We start from the raw sequence: 22646 nt of genomic DNA, 5'->3' as shown, positions 1-22646 counted from the left end.
TCCCTACCTTGCTTGGCTTTAGAAGGCTGTTGGGTTTCAGTGTTAAATCATCTTTTTTTTTCATTTGTTCTTGGTAAGGGCCTCATCAGGCAGCATTTCCTGTCCCGCGTGGATGAGCAAGGTGGGGCAGCAGATTTTAAACTAAAAATGAGCACCCTCAGGGCAGGGGCCAAAGGCCAAAAAACTACCTTGCCTAGACCCAGGGTCTGTAGATCCTCCTGGACCATAGCCTGGAGGACAAAGCACCAGTTTGGTTTTTTTTTTTTTTTTTTAACCAAATTTTATTATTAATTTTTTTTTTTTTAAGGGCCACACACAGCATATGGAATTTCCCAGACTAGGGATCCAATCAGAGCTGGCCTATGCCACAGCAACACAGGATCCAAGCTACATCTGTGACCTACAACACAGCTCATGGCAATGCCAGATCCTTAACCCACTGAGTGAGGCCAGGGATTGAACCTGCATCCTCATGGATACTAGTCGGGTTTGTTAGCCACAACGGGAACTCCTGGTGTGGGGGTTTTATTATTTGATTTTTTTTTTTTTTTTGGTCCCACTGGTGGCATGAGGAAGTTCTGGGGCAAGGGCTCAAAACTGTACCACCAACAGCAGCAACCCGAGCCACATCAGTGGCAAATGCTGGATCCTTAACCAGCTGAGCCACCAGGAAACTCCAGAGCACTGGTTTTGAATTCAGAGAAATCTGGGTTTGAGTTCTGGCTTCTCTACCTCCCAGCTGTGAACCTGAGGCAAGTGGCTCAACTCCTCTTAGACTGTTATTTTTACTCTTAAACTGGTTCAAGTGGAGAGAAAGGGCCTGTGGTTTGCAGGGGTTTTGTGATGACTACATAAACTCATATATATATAAATGCCTGGGAGTTCTGGTGCTGGCACAGCAGAAATGACTCTGACTAGTATCTATGAGGATGTGGGTTCAATCCCTGGCCTCCATCAGTGGGTCAGGGATATGTCATTGCCATGAGCTGTGGTGTAAGCCCACAGCGGTAGCTCTGACTCCACCCCCTAGCCTTGGAACATCCATATGCCGTGGGTGTGGTCCTAAAAAGCAAAAATGAATAAATAAATAAAAACAAAAGCTATACAAATCAAATCAAATCAAAATGCCTGGGATATGATGGGGCTTCAGCCAGTGTTCACCTCTGAGTGCCCGCTGTCTGAGACAACTTCCTCGCTTCTCTGCCTGAAATTAAGGGAATCCTTATAAACTGCTTGCTCAGGCTAGCGCTCCCCCAAGGGGGCCAGGAGGCCAGAAGCTTTATCAGCAGGACCTGGCCACTGGGCACAGAGGAAGTCTTCTGGAAGGCCTGGAAGGGCCAGGTGGAACCCAGACATGAGGGCTGCAGCAAAGGCCCTGGGTCCTAAGGGGGAGAAATGTGGCAGGAAGGAGGGGGTGCCCCTAAGTGGGGGCATGGGGCAGAAAGAAGCAAGCCTGGCCTCATGACCACTTTCCAGGTATGTGCCCCCCATCCTGCCCCCTTGCTCGGCACCCTGAGAATTGAGCCCAGCCCACACCACACCTCCCCAGCCAAGGCTTCAGTGCCCAGTAAGGGCCACCCCCGTCATTCCACTCACTCCTTGGCCCCAGAGAAGTGTCCTTGGCTTCATGCCTCCAGGCCCAGGCCCCAGCCCCACCCAAAGGGGTGCCCTGCAGCCTCCCAGCCGGGTCCCTGGGGCTGAGTGGTTACCATTTCTGCCCACGAGCATCCAGAGGAACCGGGGGCACTCCACCTCCACGGTCTGTCCAGGTGTGGATGAGGGCCAGCAGCTCATGTTGTCCCAGAGCCCCTCGCAGCCTGCCAAGAAGAGAAGCAGCATCAGACAGGGACAGAGCGTGGACCCAGGGCCTCCCCCCGTACCCTTGCCTGGGTGCTCCCATTAGGTACTGACTCCTTGAGACCAGGAGCCACTGGTGTCTAACGTGCCCTTTGTCTTCAGGTAGGTGCCCCTACATGGTAGGTGCTCAGGGCTGAAGACATAAAGGGAGGAAGGAAGGGGTGAACGCACGAGCCTCACGGACATGGGGTAGAAGGCTTCCAGAGAAGATGGGCCATCTCTTGGCCTCTGCTTTCACTAAGCGCCTCAGTGACACTGGGCCTCCATACTGGCTGCCCCATATAATCATCTGGGGAGCTTCAAAAACATACATAACCGGGCCCTACCTCCAGGGATCCTGACTGCATTGGCCTTGGGTGGGGCTCAGGCATGATTTGGAGTTAAAGCTTTCCAGGGAATTCCATCATGATGGCAGGGTTGAGAACCTTGTCCCATGAGTCTCAGGCTCCAGCCTGTATCAGAATCATTCAGAAGGCTTGTTCAGACACAGATAGGTGGGCCCCACTCTGGAATCTCTGTGGAGCCTGAGAATTGGCATTTTTTTCCATAACTTTTTTCCCCCACTTTTGGCCACACCCACAGCATATGGAAATTCCTGGACCAGGGATCAAATCTGAGCCACAGCTATGACCTACTCCACAGCTGCGGCAAAGCCAGATCCTTAATTCACTGTGTCACAGTGGGAACTCCCGAGAATCTGCATTTTTAAACAAGTTCCCAGGGGAGCTGGTGTTGCTGGTCTGAGGCCACGCTTTGAGAACCACTGCCCTGGCCTGTGGAAGCAGCACCAGAGTCGCCACTGCATATGTGGTAAGAATGTTGTTGAGGACACAGCTTTCCACCTCGCTGGTTCCCTAGGTGAAGCCCCTCCCTGAAGGAAAAGCTGAACTAAGGGTGAAAAACTAGTATTTATCTGTCTTTATATACATTGAGTCTTAGGGGTGTCTCCTCTTTGCTTTGGCTGCTAGGAAGCTCAAGAGCCAGATCCTCCCACTTCTGGTGGAGTGGGTGCTTCTGCCTGAAAGGCTTTGGAATGACCCGAAAAGATTATTGGGGGTTTTCAATGCAAAACTAGGCACTGTCTAAGCACAGCCTCAGAAAATCAGTGTTATCTGATTCTATGGTTCTCTGGCCTTTTATCGCTTTGAGCTATTTTGCACCTCTACAAACTGTAGATAACTGATGTCTATGCAAATGATTCCTGTCCAAAGGCATGTGAATCCACATTTCTATCACTTTGCCTTTGCATCGCTATGAGTTATCAAGAATTTACCCAAATTTTTTTTCAGCCAGTTTTGCATCTATTTGTAAAATCATTTTACCATTCTGCCTGTATGATGGCTCTTTGAATTCTCTTCTGCACCAGTGGTACTATCTTATGGGTTCTCTCATTTACTTAAGTACAATGTTTGGCGGGTATTCATTTTATATTCTCTTTTACACTCTCTTTAAAAAATTATCATTTAGGAGTTCCCATTGTGGCTTAGCGATAATGAACCCAACTAGGATCCATGAAGACATGGATTTGATCCCTGGCCCCACTCAGTGGTTTAAGGATCCGGCATTGCCATGGACGTGTGGTGTAGGTCTCAGAGGCGGCTCGCATCCTGTGTTGCTGTGGCTGTGATGCAGGCGGGTGGCTGCAGCTCCGATTTGACCTCTAGCCTGGGAACTTCCATATGCCACAGGTGCAGCCGCCCTAAAAATAAATAAATGCATAAATAAATTAATTAAGAAAAATTATCATTTAATATAAGCACCCCCCCAGTTCTCCCAAAATTGAGCTCAGAGGAGGAAAGCCAGGGAAATTGCTCCTGTGACAGGCTTCTGAGGGCCCACGCCACCCACCACCAGGGAGGACATCATGGAGGGAGGTTTGCAGCAGGCCAGAAATTGAGGTGAGATGACACCCGTGAGATCAGCAGTCACCCCTCCTCCGGTTTGAGAAGCACAGAGCAGACCACACCAACCTGGAGCCCACAACCTTCAGAAAGAACCCAGACTCTTGAGTCCCACAGACTGGATCCCAGTCCTGCCTCACCATACACCAGCTTTGCTTCAAGAATCTCTGCACTAGGAGTTCCTGTCGTGGTGCAGTGGTTAACGAATCCGACTAGGAACCATGAGGTTGCGGGTTCGGTCCCTGACCTTGCTCAGTGGGTTAAAGGATCTGGCATTGCTGTGAGCTGTGGTGTAGGTTCCAGACGCGGCTCGGGTCCCACATTGCTGTGGCTCTGGCGTAGGCTGGTGGCTACAGCTCCGATTAGACCCTTAGCCTGGGAACCTCCATGTGCCGCGGGAGCAGCCCAAGAAATGGCAAAAAGACAAAAAAAAAAAAAAAAAAAAAAAAAAAGAATCTCTGCACTATTTCAGGGCTCAGACCAGCCTTGGGCTCCCAGGAGCAAAACCCAGATGGTGGTGAGACAGGCCACCTCCTGAGGCCAGGGAGGTTACTGTGGAGCAGCGGCTCCCTCTGGTGCCTGGGTGCAGATGGCTCCCCTGCCCTGGGCAGATAGCCCCGGGGGTGGGCAGCGAGGAAGGGGCAGGATCTATCTGATTCCCAATTGCTGGGGGCCAGTGCCCACAAAGGCAGAGCACAACACAGGTACTCAACAAGCAGCTAAGGCATGGACGAATGTCCGAGCCTTTGGCCCCTGTTTTGTTCCCCATCATGCAGCCCTTGTACATGGGCTTTCTCCATGATGCCTGCTTTTTTTTTTTTTTTTTTACAGCCAAACCTGCAGCATATGGAAGTTCCCAGGCTAGGGGTGGAATCGGAACTGCAGCTGCTGGTCTGTGCCACAGCAATACAGATCCGAGCTGCACCTGCAACTTACACCACAGCTCATGGCAACAATGGATCCCCACCCCACTGAGCAAAGCCAGGGACTGAACCCACATCCTCATAGATACTAGTCGGATTCATTTCCGCTGTACAACAGGAACTCTACCAGTCGGAGTCTTAACCTGCTGAGCCACAACAGGAACTTTTCCATGATGCCCACTTGACTTCTAAATCCCGAGTGAATGTCCTGGCCTCCCAGTCCTCTGGCTGCCAGCTCTGCTTTGTTGCTAGTGGGAGTCACTCTGTCCTTTATATACGGGAGCTCACTTAATCCACAGCTGCACTTCAAGGCACGCAGCTCTGTTCTCATTTCACAAACGAGGTAGCAAAACAGGGAGAAGTGGGTTCCCAGGGTGTTGCCACACAGCCAAGAAATAGAGGGATTGGGAGGTAACTGTTACCACCCCCTGCCTGATCCAGGAGGCATCAACTCCAGCCTCCTAGAGTCCTCCTGTTAGAGCCAAGCTAGGGGATCTAGAGAATCAGGAGGTAGAGATTATTGATTTTCTGTCTGGATGATCTGTCCATTGCTGTAAGTGGGGTGTTAATGTCCACCCCTACTATTGTGTTATTGTCAAGTTCTCCTTTTAAGGTTGTTAGCAGCTGCCTTATATATTGAGGTGATCCCATGTTGGGTGCATATATGTTTACAATTGCTATATCTTTTTCTTGGATTGATTCTTTGATCATTATGTGATGTCTGTCTTTGTCTCATAATATTCATTAAGGTTTATTTTGTCTGATAAGAGTAGTGCTACTCCAGGAGATGGGATTAAGATGGCCGAATATAAGGACTGGAACTCAACTTTCCTCCTAAAAAACAACAAAATTTACAACCAAATGCTGAGCAATCTTCAAGCAAATGGACCGGAAACTTTCAAAAAGATATCCTACTCCAGAAGACAAAGAGGAGGCCACATAAAGAGGTAGGAGGGGCGATTACACAATATAAGCAATCCCATACCTCCCCCAGGTGGGAAGCCCCACAGACTGGAAAGTAACTGGTTCACAGAGACTCACCTACAGCAATGAGAGTTCTGAGCCCCACATCAAACCCCCAAGTGTGGGGATCTGGAACTGGGAGAAAGAGTCCAGGACCATCTGGCATTGAAGGCCAGTGGGGCTTGTGCACAGGAGCTCCAAGGGACTGGGGGAAACAGAGACCCCATTCTTAAAAGGCGCACACAGACTTTCACATGCACTGGGTCCCAGGGCAAAGCAAAGTCTCCATAGGAATCTGGATCAAATCTGACTGCAGTTCTTGGAGGACCTCCTGGGAAAATGGGTAAATGTGGCTTGTTGTGGGAGAAGGACATTGGAAGCAAAGCTCTTGGGAATATTCTTCAGCATGCCTTTCTCTGGAGGTGGCCATTTTGGGAAAATCTGGCTCCACCATCAGTGCTGAGAAGCCCCAGGCCAAACAACAATCCAGATGGGATCACAGCCCCACCCATTAGTAAACAGGCTGCCTAAAGACCCCCCAGGCACACAGCCACCTCTAATCTCACCCCGAGATAAAGTTCCACCCACCAGTGGGATAGGAATCAGCTCCACCTACAAGTGGGCAGGCATCAGCCCCTCCCATTAGGAAGCCTACAGCAAGCCCCCATACTGACTTCAGCCACAAGGGGGGCAGATGCCAGAAGTAAGAGAGGCTACAACTCTATTATCTGCAAAAAGGTCACCACACCAAAAACCTATAAAAATGAAAAGATAGAGAACTATAACTCAGATAAAGGAGAAAAAAAAACCCGGAAAAACAGCGAAGTGATCAGGAGATTCTCAGCCTCCAGGAAAAAGACTTTAGACTGTTGATGCTGAAGATGATGCCAGACAGTGGAAATAAACTGGAGGCAAAGATGGATAATTTACAAGAAACACTGAGCAAAGAGATACAAGACATAAAAATTAGGCAGGAAGAAATGCAAAATACAATAAATGAAAAAATTCATTAGAAGCAGCCAACAGCAGAATACAGGAGGCAGAGAACGAATAAGCAAGGTGGAGGACAGACTAGTGGAAGTCACAGATGCAGAACAGAAAAGAGAAAAAAGACTGAAAACAAATGAAGAGAGTCTCAGAGAACTCTGAGACAATGTTAAATGTACCAACATCCATATTATGGAGGTGCCAGAAGGAGAAGAGAGAGAGAAAGGGCCAGGAAAAATATTTGAAGAGATAATAGCTGAAAACTTCCCTGACATAGGAAGGGAACTACTCACTCAAATCCAGGAAGCACAATTAGTACCACATAAAATAGGCCCAAGGAGGAACCCTGAGACACATATTAATCCAACTGACCAAAATTAAAGACAAAGAGAAAATCTTGAAAGCAGCAAGGAACTTCTCTAGGCAGAAAAGAAAATGTCACAACCAAAACCAAAAATACCACAAATGACAAGGTTCACCAGTAAAGGTACATATACAGTAAAGATAAGAAATCATCCATGCACAGTTATGCCACCAAAATCAGATATCACGAGAAGAGGAGGGTACAAATGTAGGACACTGGAGATGTACTTGCAGTTAAGAAACCAACAACTTAAAACAAACTTGTATGTATTTAGACTCCTATATCAAAACTTCAGGGTAACTGCAAACCAAAAATCTACAATTGATATACAAACAAATAAGAAAAATCAACTCAAATACAACACTAAAGATAGTCATCAAACCACAAGAGGAGAGAACAAGAGAAGAAGGGAAGAAAAAAGAGCAACAAAAACAAATCCAAAGCAATTAATAAAATGGCAATAGAACATACATATCAGTAATTACCTTAAATGTTAATGGACTAAATGCCCCAGCCAAATGCATAGACTGGCTGAATGGATACAAAAACAAGACCCATATATATGCTGTCTTCAAGAGACCCACTTCACTTCTAGGGACACATACAAATTGAAAGTGAGAGGATGGATGAAAATATTCTATGCAAATGGGAATCAAAAGAAAGCTGGAGTAGCAATACTTTTTTTTAAGTTATTGACTGAACAATCTTTATTAGGCATTGTGCAAAGTAATGGGATACAGTAGTGAATAAGAAAGATGTGGTTTCTGATTTCATGATATGGTTGAATATAAGTCGTGTCTTATGTGGTCTCTTCTCTATTCCTCTGCTGCCTACTTCTTTAGGGTTAATCAAATATGTTTTTTTGGTAAATCAACTACACTTTAATAATAAAAAATACATAAGTGAACAAATAAATAAATAGATTGTGGCAATGGTTGCAAAATTCTACAAAATTACTAAAAGTCATTACACTGAACACTTATGGGTGAAAATTGTTAAATACACCTTGGCAAAGTTATTTTTAAAAAGACATTTCCAGAAGCAAATCAGCACCTCAGGATTTTACAATGGAGCATTGCTATTTGGTAGGCATTATTTTATGATATTTACATTATAAAATGATTCTGTAGCCAGCTATGGACAGTCAGCTTGGTTCTTTTTTTTTAAGATATTAGTAGGTATTTTATTATGTCATATATATAATATACAGTGATATTTATTCTTCTTTCTTTTCTTTGGAGTTACAGTCATCCCTTTGTATTTGTGAGAAACTGGTTCCAGCACCCTCCTTGTTTCCTGAGGTAGGCTTTTATTGCTATAAATTTTCCTCTTAGAATGGCTTTTGCTGCATCCCATAGGTTTTGGAGTGTTGTATTTTTGTTGTCATTTGCTTCTAGGTAGTTTTTAATTTCCTCTTTGATTTCTTCAGTGATCCATTGGTTGTTTAGTAGCATGTTGTTTAGTCTCCACATGTTTGTGTTTTTTGCAGTATTTTTCTTGTTGTTGATTTCCAGTTCTATAGCATTGTGGTCAGAATAGATGCTTGATATGATTTCAATTTTCTTAAAGTTACTGAGATTTGATTTGTAGCCCAGAATGTGATCAATCTTAGAGAATGTTCCATGTGCACTTGAGAAGAATGTGTATTCTGTTGCTTTTGAATGGACTGTCCTATACATATCTATGAAGTCCATCTGATCTAATGCTTCATTCAGGGCCTGTGTTTCCTTATTGATTTTATGCCTGGAAGATCTGTCCACTGCTGTAAGTGGGGTATTAAAGTCCCCCACTCTTACTGTCTTATTGTCTTATTTGTCCTTTTAAGGTTGTTAGCAGTTGCCTTATATATTGTAGTGATCCTATGTTGGGTGCATAGATATTCAAAATTATTATATCTTCTTCTTGGATTGATCCTTTGATCATTACATAATGTTCTTCTTTATCTCTTAAAGTATTCTTTATCCTAAAGTCTATTTTGTCTGATATGAGTATTGCTACTCCAGCTTTCTTTTGATTCCCATTTGCATAGAATATTTTCATCCATCCTCTCACTTTCAATTTGTATGTGTCCCTAGAAGTGAAGTGGGTCTCTTGAAGACAGCATATATGTGGGTCTTGTTTTTGTATCCATTCAGCCAGTCTATGCATTTGGCTGGGGCATTTAGTCCATTAACATTTAAGGTAATTACTGATATGTATGTTCTATTGCCATTTTATTAATTGCTTTGGATTTGTTTTTGTTGCTCTTTTTTCTTCCCTTCTTCTCTTGTTCTCTCCTCTTGTGGTTTGATGACTATCTTTAGTGTTGTATTTGAGTTGATTTTTCTTATTTGTTTGTATATCAATTGTAGATTTTTGGTTTGCAGTTACCCTGAAGTTTTGATATAGGAGTCTAAATACATACAAGTTTGTTTTAAGTTGTTGGTTTCTTAACTGCAAGTACATCTCCAGTGTCCTACATTTGTACCCTCCTCTTCTCGTGATATCTGATTTTGGTGGCATAACTGTGCATGGATGATTTCTTATCTTTACTGTATATGTGCCTTTACTGGTGAACCTTGTCATTTGTGGTATTTTTGGTTTTGGTTGTGACATTTTCTTTTCTGCCTAGAGAAGTTCCTTGCTGCTTTCAAGATTTTCTCTTTGTCTTTAATTTTGGTCAGTTGGATTAATATGTGTCTCAGGGTTCCTCCTTGGGCCTATTTTATGTGGTACTAATTGTGCTTCCTGGATTTGAGTGAGTGGTTCCCTTCCTATGTCAGGGAAGTTTTCAGCTATTATCTCTTCAAATATTTTCCTGGCCCTTTCTCTCTTCTACTTCTGGCACCCCTATTAATATGGATATTAGTGCATTTAGCATTGTCCCAGAATTCTCTTAGACTCTCTTCATTTCTTTTCAATCTTTTTTATCTTTTCTGTTCCACATCAGCGATTTCCACTAGTCTGTCCTCCACTTATTTGTTGTTCTGTCTCCTGTATTCTGCTGCTGGTTGCTTCCAATGATTTTTTTATTTCAGTTATTGTACTTTTCCATCTCTGCTTACTTAATCCTTAAATCTTGTATTTGTTTGTTCAATGTTTCCTATAATTTATCAATCTGTGCCTCCAGTTTATTTACAATATCTTGAATCATCCTCACTATCAACAGTCTAAAGTCTTTTTCATGGAGGTTGATAATCTCCAGATCACTTAGCTGTTTTTCTGGGTTTTTATTCTTGCTCCCTTATATGAGTCATCATTCTCTGCCCTGTCATTTTTTATATATTTTTGTTGTGGTATCCTTTTTGCAGACAATAGAGTTGTAGCCTCTCTTGCTTCTGATGTCCACCACCATTGTGGCTGAATTTGATAATGGGGGCTTGCTGTAGGCTTCCTTATGGGATGGACTGGTGCCTACCACAGGCAAGTGGAGCTGATTCTTATCCCTCTAGTGGGTGGGGCTTTGTCTCTGTGTGAAATTAGAGAGCTATGTGCCTGTATGGTCTTTAGGCAGCCTGTTTGCTGATGGATGGGGCTGTGATCCTGTCTGGATTATTGTTTGGCCCGGGGCTTCTCAGCACTGATAGGTGGGGCCAGATTTCTCCAAAATGGCCATGCTGATTATTCCAGAGACATTTGCCTCCAATGTCCTTCCCCCACAACGAGCCACAGTCACCCCCTGTTTTCCCAGGAGATCCTTCAGGAACTGCAGTCAGGTCTTCCCCAGATTCCCATGGAGTCTCTGCTTTGCCCTGGGACCCAGTGCACGTGAAAGCCTATGTGTGCCTTTCCAGAGTGGGGTTTCTATTTCCCTGAGTCCCATGGAGCTCCTGTGCACAAGCCCCACTGGCCTTTGATGCCAAATGCTCTGGGGGCTCCTTTTCCCAATGCCAGATCCCCAGGTGTGGAGACCTGACGTGGAGCTCAGAACTCTCATTCCCATAAATGAGTCTCTGTAATACAGTTACTTTCCAGTCTGTTACTTTCCCAGCAGGTATGGGGTTGCTTATATTGTGTAATCGCCCCTCCTACCTTCTTGACGTGGCCTCTTCTTTGTCTTCTGGAGTAGGATATCTTTTTTTTTTTTTTTTTTTGTCTTTTTTGTTGTTGTTGTTATTGCTGTTGTTGTTGTTGTTGCTATTTCTTGGGCCGCTCCCGTGGCATATGGAGGTTCCCAGGCTAGGGGTTGAATCGGAGCTGTAGCCACCGGCCTACGCCAGAGCCACAGCAACGCGGGATCCGAGCTGTGTCTGCAACCTACACCACAGCTCACGGCAACGCCAGATCATTAACCCACTGAGCAAGGGCAGGGACGGAACCCGCAACCTCATGGTTCCTAGTCGGATTCGTTAACCACTGCGCCACGACGGGAACTCCCAGGATATCTTTTTTGATAGTTTGCAGTCTATTCGGTTGAAGGGTGTTCAGCAGTTGGTTGTAATTTTGTTGCTTTTATGAGAGAAGTTGAGCTCCAGTCCTTATACTCGGCCATCTTAACCCCATCCTGGTTGAACATTTTTAATTTTATTTTCTTTTTTTTTCCTCTTTTTATGGCTGCACCTGTGGCATATGGAAGTTCCTAGGCTAGGTGTCAAATCAGAGCCACAATTGCAACCTATGCTGTAGCCACAGTAACACCAGATTCTTAACCCACTGAGCAAGGCCAGGGATGGAACCCACATCCTCCAGAGACAACATTGAGTCCTTAACCACTTAACCACAACAGGAACTCCAACACCTTTAATTTTAATAGCTACACATATTTATTTATTTATTCATTTATTTTTTAAGAAACGCATTTTTCCTTTTTTCTTTCTTTTTTTCCGCCTTCCCTGCAGCATGCAGAATTTCCTGGGCCAGGCATGGAACCTGCACCACAACAGTGACAATGCCAGATCCTTAATCCCTAAGCCACCAGGGAACTCTTAGTTACACATTTTTTAAAAGAAAATTTAAGATGTAGTAAAAAGTTATAGAATAGGAGTTCCCGTGGTGGCGCAGTAGTTAACGAATCCGACTAGGAACCATGAGGCTGCGGGTTCAATCCATGGCCTTGCTCCTTGCTCAGTGGGTTAAGGATCTGGCATTGCTGTGAGCTGTGGTGTAGGTAGCAGACGAGGCTTGAATCCAGCATGGCTGTGGTGTGGGCCGGCGGCTACAGCTCCGATTAGCCCCCTAGCCTGGGACCCTCCATATGCTGCAGGAGCGGCCCTAGAAATGTTATAGAACAAGCATACCACAGCTGTGATTTGCAGCTAGTATTTGTCTCCTATAACATTGGTGGGAATATAAATTGGTGCAGTCACTGTGCAAACTAGTATAGAGGTTCCTCAAAAAGTTAAAATAAAACTACCATATGATCCAGCAATCTCACTTTGGGTATACACCCAAAGGAAATGAAATCACCATCTCAAGAGCTATCTGCACGCCCACGTTCACTGCAGCATCATTCTGAACAGCCAAAATATGGAAACAATCTGAGTGTCCATCAAAGGATGAATGGATAGAGAAATGAAATATTACGCAGCCTTAAAAAAAAAGGAAATCCTGCCATGTGTGACAACAGGGATGAGCTTGAAGGACATTATGCTAAATGAAATAAGCCAGACACAGAAAGACAAATACTGTATCATCTCATTGCTACCTGGAATCCACAAAAGTCAAATTCATAGACTGGTGAACTCACAGTACCACCTGATAGAATGGTGGTTACCAGGGGCTGGGGTTGGGGGGGAAAGGCAGAGAGGTTAAAAGATTACAGAGTTGAAGTTAACGTATGATGAATAAGTCTAAGATCTAACATACAGCATGATGACAAAAAAAAGTCAATTGATTTAAAGGAAAAAATGTTAAGGAAACCACAGTACTGATGGTGCATGGTGTAACTGGGCTGGAGGGACTAGGGCCAGGGGAGTGGGCATCTGTGTGGCCTCCTGGCTGCTTTCAGGGCCCCCCTTGCACCTCCCCAGGGTGGGAGTGGAGCGCCTAAGACCCTACTCCCCTCAGGCTCCTACTCTGAGTTTGGGGAGGGCTGCATGATTGGAACAGGGATGGGAAGGGGACGTCCTGGCCTGGCCTCCCCTTGGGACAAAGCACAGAACACTCATCACTGTGAGGTCCTGGGAGTAAGTGAGGGGTGGGGGTGGGAATGCATATCCCACCCCGCCCCCACCAGTTCCGCTGCCTGGCTGGAGGGGTGGGAGGGAAGGCTAGGAAGTTTAATTAGGGAAACAAGGAAAGATACCACCAGACCACAAATGCCACCTGGGGGGGGGCAGGGATGCCAGCCTAGCGCCCGTGGCCTGAGAGGACTGCATGGGATACTGGGTTGGAGTGGTGGAGCTAGAGTGAGCCTCGGGCATGCCACTTACCTCTATGAGCCTCGGTTTCCTCATCTATAAAATGTGCAGAGTGATATCCCTCATTTGGTGAGAATTAAATGATTTGTGTGCAGTGGAATATTTTCTGATCTAGTATTCTTTATGGTTTTATTTCCCTCCTGGTATTTTTTCCCCTTTGTCCTGCCCTTCCTCCTCAGAGTGCTGGTTCACAGTCTCCAAGGAGGGCAGGCAGACTTACAGTCATCCTGACTTGGGTTTCCAAAGGCCCCTGGGGCAGGAGGCAGAATGGGGAATCCTGGCATCATCACAATGCTTGGGAGGAAACAGAAAAAGTGCAGGACCTTCCTCTGGACAGGGAGACAAGAGGGTGATGTGATGAGCAGGGACACAGAAGTTTCCAGAAAGAGGCACGAGTAGCCTGCCGCCCGCTTGCCCCAGACGGTGGGAAAGTCCAGCGGAGAAGTGGCTATGGGGGACACGTGTGGATGAGCAGGACCCATAGCTGTGTGGAGCCTAGGCTCCCTGCAAAGCACAGAAAGACCTCTTGGCCCTGAACAGGGGTTTGTCAGCCGCCACCCTGTGGAGCAAAGCTCGAGACTAGACGGCACCCGCAGACACCATGGTGCCATATGCATCTCTGAAACCCTGGGCAAGTTTCAGGGGAGATCCAGAAAATACCAAGGCATAGAGGTCTGCCATCCAGGAGAATGGAGTCAGAATTAAAGTTACAGAAAATAGAGAAAGCGGTTTCTTTTTTTTGGCTGAACCCACAGCATGCACAAATTCCTGGGCCAGGGATTGAACCTGTGCCACAGCAGTGACAATGCCAGGTCCTTAACCGCTGGGCCACCAGGGAACTCTGAGAAAGATCTATTTCTGTTGACTGGAGTTTATGGGCAGAGACTAGTCACCTTTATACTCGTGAAGCTCTCAGCACCAGGCCCAGAGCAGACAGTAACATCCCCTCCCTCTGCTCTGCCCAGCCCCAACCCCAACAAAGAGGTGGCCCTAGAGGCAGGCCTGGCAGTGGGGAGGAGGCTGGAATAGGGGAGAGCTGATCTGAGAGGGCAGGACAGTGCCTTAGAAACCTCTAGACTCCCTACTCAGTCCTCTGCTGACTGCAAGCTGCCCTGCATTCACTTGGAGAGGAGCATCCATTCTCCAGGCCTTGACTATTTATACATGAGTTCAGGTGGCCTGATGATATTTGGGGAGCAGAGTGTCAGGCTGCAAGGACATGGGGCCAGGAGCAAGCCAGGGCTCCAGGGCCATGCTGGACTGGGCTGTGCGCTCTCCATCCCCCCAGATCCCCACACACCCTGCCAGTGGAGATCATCAGGGAGTCCAAGCCCCTCTGTGCCTTGTCCCCACATGTCCTCTCCCAGCCTCCGCATTTTTTAGGGCTGAAACCACGGCATGTAGAAGTTCCCAGGCTAGGGGGGTCAAATCGCCGCAGCCAAAGCAACACAGGATCTGAGCCACGTCTGTGATCTGTACCACAGCTCATGGCAACACTATATTCCCCACCCACTGAGCAAGGCCAGGGATCGAACTCTCATCCGCATGGATGCTAGTCCAATTCATTTCCACTGTGCCACAACGGGAACTTCCTCCCAGAGTCTGCTTTTGTCAGAGTTTCTTTCCTCTTGCCTAGAGCTGCCATACCCATCTCCACAATGCCTCCAGGCCCTGTCCCCTCCACCCACCCTTTCTCCTCCCCAAGGTGCTGCAGTGGTACTTCAGGAGCTTCTGCACAGCACCTGTTCCTTGGCTTGACTGTGCCCACCCCCAGCCCCATCCCTAGCCCATCCAAAGGGCAACCTGGTAAGGTCTTCTTGCTAATGACCTGACCTACAGTATTGAGGTCAAGGACAGCGCTACCCCGCTACTGACTTATGCCAGCTGGACCACACACAGAGGTGGTGGGGGTGGGGTTAGAGGAACTGAAGGCTCAGGGTGGCAAAAGCATTTAAAAGCACAGCACAGGGAGTTCCCGTCGTGGCGCAGTGGTTAACGAATCCGACTAGGAACCATGAGGTTGCGGGTTCGGTGCCTGACCTTGCTCAGTGGGTTAAGGATCTGGCGTTGCCGTGAGCTGTGGTGTAGGTTGCAGACGCGGCTCGGATCCCGCGTTGCTGTGGCTCTGGCATAGGCCGGTGGCTACAGCTCAAATTCGACCCCTAGCCTGGGAACCTCCATATGCCACGGGAGCGGCCCAAGAAATAGCAAAAAAAAAAAAGCCAAAAAAAATAAAATAAAATAAAAAATAAAAGCACAGCACAGGTGGAACAGCTAAAGAGTGTGGGAATGTTCCTCTATTTTTTTTTTTTTTTTTTTTGTCTTTTTGCCATTTCTTGGGCCCCTCCCACAGCATGTGGAGGTTCCCAGGCTAGGGGTCTAATCAGAGCTGGAGCCACCGGCCTACGCCAGAGCCACAGCAACACAGGATCTGAGCCACGTCTGCAACCTACACCACAGCTCACGGCAACACTGGATCCTTAACCCACTGAGCAAGGCCAGGGATGGAACCCGCAACCTCATGGTTCCTAGTCGGATTTGTTAACCACTGGACCACAACGGGAACTCCGGAATGTTCCTCTTTAAACCATGAGGCACAAGCCTTTTGGGGGGACGAACTATCCTGAGGAGTAGTGAGTTCCCCACCAATGAAAATATTCAAGCAGAGCGGGTCACGGAATTAGGAGGCTGCACTGGACAACATGAAGGACCCTCTGAACCTGAGGCTGAGCACAGCTTCCTTGGGCCAGGCTGGCTCTTCTCCCTTGGGGAGGCCTGCTGGAAGCCGGCTTCTGAGCACTGTACACTGAGCCCTCCTGCTCCCAGCAATGGTACAAAATGTACCTGCCCCTCAGAACCCTCCTCATTCACCCAAGAGCTCTTCCTCCCCGATTGAAAGCTCTGCCTCGCATGCTGCCTCTCACACTAATTAGACATTAACTGGCATGGACAGTCTCTCTTTTCCTTCTTTTCTTGGGAGGGTGAACTTATAAGTCACTTACAGCTCAGTTGGGACTGCAAAATAGTCCTCAGAGTCTGCAATCAAAAGATTTGGGCTGAGAGTCCTGCTTCAGCTCTGGGTAATCCGATGCCTCTAACAGCCTCGATTTCCTCATCTGTAATAATGGTACTGATGGCACAGGTTATTTTAAGAACTGAAAACAAAATGCCTAAAATGCTACGTAGGAGTTCCCATTGTGGCTCAGTGGTAACAAACTCGTATTCTTGAGGATACAGGTTCAATCCCTGGCCTCGCTCAGTGGGTTAAGGATCTGGTGTTGCCATAAGCTGTGGTGCAGGTCACAGATATGGCTGTAGTGTAGGCCAGTGGCTGTAGCTCCGATTCGACCCCTAGCCTGGAAACCTCCGTATGCCACAGGTATGGGCCTAAAAAAAGCAGAAAAAAAAAGTTACATAAACATAAGTTACTTGTTTCTGAAAAATGAGCCAAGATCACTTGTGCCAAGGAAAGCATGGGGAGAGGTGAGTTCGGGGCAGGGTGAGGTTGTCCCAGGGTGTTTGGCTGCCAAAGGCCATCAGCAGCCAGGAGAATCCAGAAAAGGATTCTGGAGTATCTGTTAGAGAAACTGCATTAAACGCCAGCATGGGAGTTCCCCGAAGGCGTGGCAGGTTAAAGATCCAACATTGTCACTGCTGTGGCATGGGTTCAGTCCCTGGCCTGGGAACTTCTGTATGCCGTGGGTGTGGCAAAAAAAAAAAAAAAAAAAAAAAAAAAAAAAAAAAAAAAAAGCCAGCAGGTAAGAAATACTGATACACGGCACGACATGGATGAACCTTGGAAACATTAGTGGAAGGAGATAAGCACAAAGGTCATATATTGTGATTCCATTTGTACGAACTTTTCAGACTCAGCAAATCCACAGGGACAGGGAGTAGATTCCTGGTTTCCAGGGGCAGAAGGCAGGGAAAGATGAGGGGTGATTACTTAAGAGGCTCAGGTTTTAATTCCGGGTGATGAGAAAGTTGTTGGATCTACGCAGAGGTGGCGGTTGCATTGTGAACGTACTAAATGCCATTGGATTACTCACTCTGAGATGGTTAGGATGTGAATTTCACCTCCCCACCCAAGAAGCCAGCCAGTTCCCTCCTGCTCCTGTCCTTTGGCAGGGACAGAGGAAAAGAGGATGGCATGTCCCCACTTTTTTTTCTTTTTTTTGGCCGCATCCATGGCATGTGGAAGTTTCAGGGCCAGAGATGGAACCTGTGCCACAGCAGAGACACAAGTCTCTGCAGTGACAATGCTGAATCCTTAACCTGCTGCGCCACGAGGAACTCTGGCGTGTCCCAATTTTGAGGCGAGGACATGAAAGCCCAGAAAGGATCGGGGTCTTCCCAGGTTATACAGCCCTAAGTGACAGAGCAGTCCAAGTCTGTCCAACTGCTAAGCCCACATCTTTCCTGCCACCACACTGTCTATGGAACATTCTTCCCAAGGGAAAGGCAAAGCCCTTCTACCAGCCAGCTCTGAGGGGGTAGCGGCTTCTGAAAACAGAGCAATAAATAGCCCAGTAGAGCAGGCCATGCAGTTATTAGGGTGACCCTGAAATGTTTCCACAAAATGCTGGGAAGGCCTTGGCCACTTAACCCGGAATAGCTGAAGAGTTAATTTTTTATTTGTGATAAGTGTGCAGGGCTTGGTGACAGCTCGGTGAGTGGTGTTTCCTGCAACTCTTCTGGCATTCAAACATTAACCGCCTCCCCAGGGAAGACTGGGCAGCTTAACCATTAACCTGTGCCCCCAACAGAGAGTCCGCCAGCCCCCCCTCCCCGCCTCGGACGCCAGACAGATCCTTCCTGGGGATGGAGGGCCTGTGGGCCCCCGCATCGTGCTGCTGAGTGGAGGTTATGGGGCTGGACCTGCACCCGGGTGGCCTCAGTCACAGCCCTGACACCCGCTTGGTTCTGTCCACCAGCTCTGCGCCTTTGCTGTTTCTCCTCCACCTTCCTTCTCAAGGGGCCACCACATCCACGCTAAACTCTGTGATCAGTTTTCTGGCTCAGCTTTCACAACCTCTCAGCAGAACAGGCCTGAAGATGTTTCTAGGAGGCCGGGTCCTTCAACATCTTCTGCCTTAGGGGCTTTTCAAGCAGGTTTTCAAAGCCACAGACCCCCTTTCCTTTCCTACAAGAAAGCTGCAGGAGGCCAAAATGCAAAACAGATCCAAGTGGCCTGAGCCTTTGTTCCCAGGGTGGGGCCAGGCTGGGCACCCTCCACCTGCTGCAGCCTTGCCAGGCTCCAATACTGCAAATGCAGCACAGTCTTATCGCACACAGGAGAGTTTGGTCTCTCTAGGGGAGCGAGACGCAGAGCCAGAGGCAGGTCTCTAATGAGCTTTCTCAGTTCTGGATGCACAATTAGGACCACAAGGGAGCCTTAGGGGACAAAAGAGGGCCAGACCTACTCCAGATCAGTCACAGGGGCATGCTCATGATCTCCCCAGTCCTGCGATGTGAGGTCAGCGCCCATAAGGTGACCCCAGGTCAGGCTCTAGAGAGCGCCCCTCCCTCCATGGGTGACCTGGCTACGCGGCTCACCTCGGCTAGCTTACGACCAGCTGGGCAAGCTGGGGCGGGCATCCACATCCTCTACCTCAATGGCTCTGCCTCAGCTCCCACTCTCTCCTTCAAGTATCCTCTCTTTGGTTTTCTCTCACTCTCCTTGCTCTGTCTCAGTCAAATATCTGCATTCATTCATTCATTTAGTAAATCAGTCAAGAAACACACACCAAGGACGCGGTCTTGCAGGCCCTGTGCCGTGCATTGCGGAAGAAGAGGAAAGTGACACAGTCCCTTCCAATCCAGCATACATATCTCTGTGAGGCAGTGCAGAGGTGCCAGGAGGGAGAGAAATGGAGGGTCCTGCAGGAGTCGGGGTGGCCACTAAACCAGCAGTTATGAGCATTTGGGAAACTGTTCCTGGAGGAGTCGAAAAAGGAGAGTGGCTGGCAGAGCGGAGAAGCGGGAATGGTGTTGAAGCAGAAGGATGAGTACGTGCAAAGGCCTGGAGGCATGAGAGAAACTGACACAGTCAGGAAACTGTAAGCAATTTGGTTGAGGCAAGTGGAACTGTTTGGGGTAGATGCGTGGACAAGTCAGAAGCTGAACCACTGGGGATCGATGGGACATATAAACTCTTCAGATGCTAATTTTTAAAACAACTGTCCCTTGCTTCTCAGTGAGAACTCAAGGTCAGCATCATCTCTCCCAGCAGCTTGCCACCCTAGGCTTTATGTCTCAGGCCTGAATGAAAGCCCCAGGCCCTGTCACTGGGATTTTGGGCGTTCCCCTTGGGGACATGCAGGTCTTGCTGGCCAGTTTCTAGAGTGGCAGGCCCAGGAGGTCAGAAGGCTCTGGCTCAGTGGTGCCCCTACCCTGAGAGCCATAAGACTATGGTCGGGCTCCCTGAAAGCATCTTCCATGGCTAGAGGAGATGAAGGAGAGGCTCCATGCTGCCGTCCTGTCCCATCCCTCATGCAGAGGAGGGGTGACTTGGCTAAAACACATCGCAGCATTCACACTGTGTGGCCTCTGCCTCAGGCTGGCCCTGACACATAAGTTCAGGCATCTCGAGGCCCTCTTGGGTCCTCTCCTCCTTCCCTTCCTTCATCCTCTCCTCCTGCAACCTCAGCCTCAGCTGTCACCCAAACGGAAGCGTTCACATCTTGACCCTTCTCCAAAGTCTCCACTCTGCAAGTCCACAACAGAACTCACCACCTTCACCTCTTCTCCCCCAAATCTCCATTCCTCTTCCCTTCTCCCTGGAGGTGCAACAGCCACACATTATGCAGAAAGACGGAATCTGGAATCTGCTGACACCTGAGTACTCTGCACCAGCCCTGGACTTTTTGTAACGTGTCAAAAATCAGGCCCTATTTGATGAAGCTGGCGTATTGTTTCTGCCACCTGTACAAAAACACGCGCCTATGCACTGAGAGGAATCTAAATTCCTTTTTTTCTCACCATTCTCACCTTGTAACAGTAAATGCTAAGTACTTTTTGAATGCTTTTAATTGGACACCAACCCTGTAAAATGAATGTGGAAATTGAGGCCCAGAGACATTAGGTACTTGTTTAGGATCACACAGTCTAATTTAAAAGCCTGGGGACCTCCATTCCCCTTTCCTCCTCCTCTTTCTTTTCTTTCTTTTTTTTTGGGGGGGGGCTGCATCTGTGGCATATGGAAGTTCCCAGGCTAGGGGTCAAATTGGGGCTGCAGCTACCAGCTACATCACAGCCACAGCAACACCGGATCTGAGGCACATCTGTGACCTATACCATAGCTCGCGGTAATGCCAGATCCTTAACCCACTGAGTTAGGCCAGGGATCAAACCCATATCCTCATGGATACTAGTTGGGTTCTTACCCCGCTAAGCTACAATGGGAACTCCGGGAATGTCTGCTTTCCTCAGCGGCATCAAGAGCCACTAAAATGATTAAGATAGTAAGATGTATGTATATGTATTTTACAATAACTAAAAAAACAAAACAAAACACTGACATCAAATGCTAGCGAGGATGTGGAGCAACAGGAATGCTCATCCAATGCTGTGGGAAAGCAAACAGCAGAGCCATTCAGAAGACAGCTTGGCAGTTTCTCACAAAACTGAACCTCCTCTTATCACGTGAGCCAGCAATCCTTCTCTTCGGCGTTCATCCAAGTGAGTAGAAAACTTACACCCACATAGAACAGCTTGATTTAGCATTGTCAAACTTGGAAGCAAGCAAGATGCCTTTCAGTAGGAGAATGGATAAACTGTGGTACATGCAAACAATGGAATATTAGTCAGCTCAAAGAAGAAATGAGCTCCCAAGCCAAGAAAAGACATAAGGGAAAATACCCTTAAATGTATATCACCAAGGGAAAGAAGCCAATCTGAAAAGACTACATACTGCATGAATCCAAATCTATGAGTGTCTGGAAAAGACAAAACTATGAAACAGCAAAAAGGTCAGTGGTGGCCAGGGGTTAGAAGAGAGGCAGGGATGAAGAGGTGAAGCCCAGAGGATTTTTAGGGCAGAGAGATTTACTCTGACAGTATGACGGTGGACACATGTAATCATATATCTGTCAAAACCCACAGAATACACAGCACTAGGAGTGAACCCTAATGATGCTATCTATGTCCATGTAGGGTCATCAGTTGTAACAAAGTACCATCACATAGGATGTTGATGGTAGGGAGGCTATGTGCTTGGGTAGATGGGGCAGGGCAGAGAGTATGCAGGAACTTTCTGTACTTGCTGTTCATTTTGCAGTGAATTGCTCTTAAAAAATTGTCTATTGAAAAGAAATTCAGGAGTTCCTGCCATGGCTCAGTGGTTAACAAACCCGACTAATATCCATGAGGACTTGGGGTCAATCCCTGGCCTCACTCAGTGGGTTAAGGACCAGGCGTTGCTGTGGTTGTGGTGTAGGCTGGCAGCTGTAGCTCCCATTTGAACCCTAGCCTAGGGACTTCCATAGGCCATGGGTGCAGCCCTGAAAAACAAAAAAAAGAAAGAAAAAGAAAAAGTTTTTATTGAAGTATAGTTGAGTTACAATGTCATATTAGGTTCAGGTGTACAGCAAAGTGATTCCATTATAGATATATAATTTTTTTACATTCTCACCCATTATAGATTATTACAAGATATTGAGTACAATACTCTGTGCTGTACAGTAGGTCCTTGTTGGTTATCTATTTTACATGTTAGTGTGCATGTTTTAATCCCAAACTCCTAATTTATCCCTCCCTCCTTTCCCCTTTGGTAACCATACATTAGTTTTCGATGTCTATGAGTCAGTTTCTCTTTTGTACATAAGTTCATTTACATAATTTTTTAGATTCCACATGTAAGCAGTATCATACATTTGTCTTTTTTTTTTTTTTTTTTTGGTCTTTTTACCTTTTCTAGGGCCACGCCCACGGCATATGGAGGTTCCCAGGCTAGGGGTCTAATCAGAGCTGGAGCCACTGGTCTACACCAGAGCCACTGCAACAAGGGATCCGAGCCGCGTCTGCAACCTATACCACAGCTCACGGCAACGCCAGATCCTTAACCCACTGCGCAAGGCCAGGGATGGAACCTGCAACCTCATGGTTCCTAGTCGGATTCATTAACCACTGAGCCACGACAGGAACTCCATACATTTGTCTTTCTGTCTGACTTACTTTACTTGGCATGATAATCTCTAGGTCCATTCATGTTACTTTAAATGGCATTATTTTGTTCCTTTTTGTGGCTTAGTAGTATTCCATTGTGTATAAGTACTACATCTTCTTTATCCATTCCTCTATCCATGGACATTTA

General features: G+C 47.1%; 1 protein-coding gene across 8 annotated transcripts in view; it reads right to left on the bottom strand.

Moving 5' to 3' along the window:
• SCTR (secretin receptor) overlaps positions 1–22646 on the bottom strand; it is an 80209-nt gene that overhangs the window by 42618 nt on the left and 14945 nt on the right. For 7 of the 8 annotated variants that reach the window (XR_014828804.1, XR_014828805.1, XR_014828806.1 and 4 more), the window contains 1 exon segment: positions 1710–1817. Coding sequence is in view for 4 of the 8 variants with exons in the window: in XM_021074618.2 (XP_020930277.1) it covers positions 1710–1817 (108 nt within the window). In the remaining 4 variants the exon portion in view is untranslated. 8 annotated transcript variants of the gene reach the window in all.

The sequence above is a fragment of the Sus scrofa genome, chromosome 15 (genome assembly GCF_054392235.1).
Source record: "Sus scrofa isolate SSC_HxYL_T2T_F1_AM1 chromosome 15, Sscrofa_HxYL_maternal_Yorkshire_Landrace_v2.0, whole genome shotgun sequence".
In the NCBI taxonomy this organism is placed as follows: Eukaryota; Metazoa; Chordata; class Mammalia; order Artiodactyla; family Suidae; genus Sus; species Sus scrofa.
The sequence above is the reverse complement of the archived record's forward strand: the minus strand, read 5'-3'. Positions and strand labels throughout refer to the sequence as shown.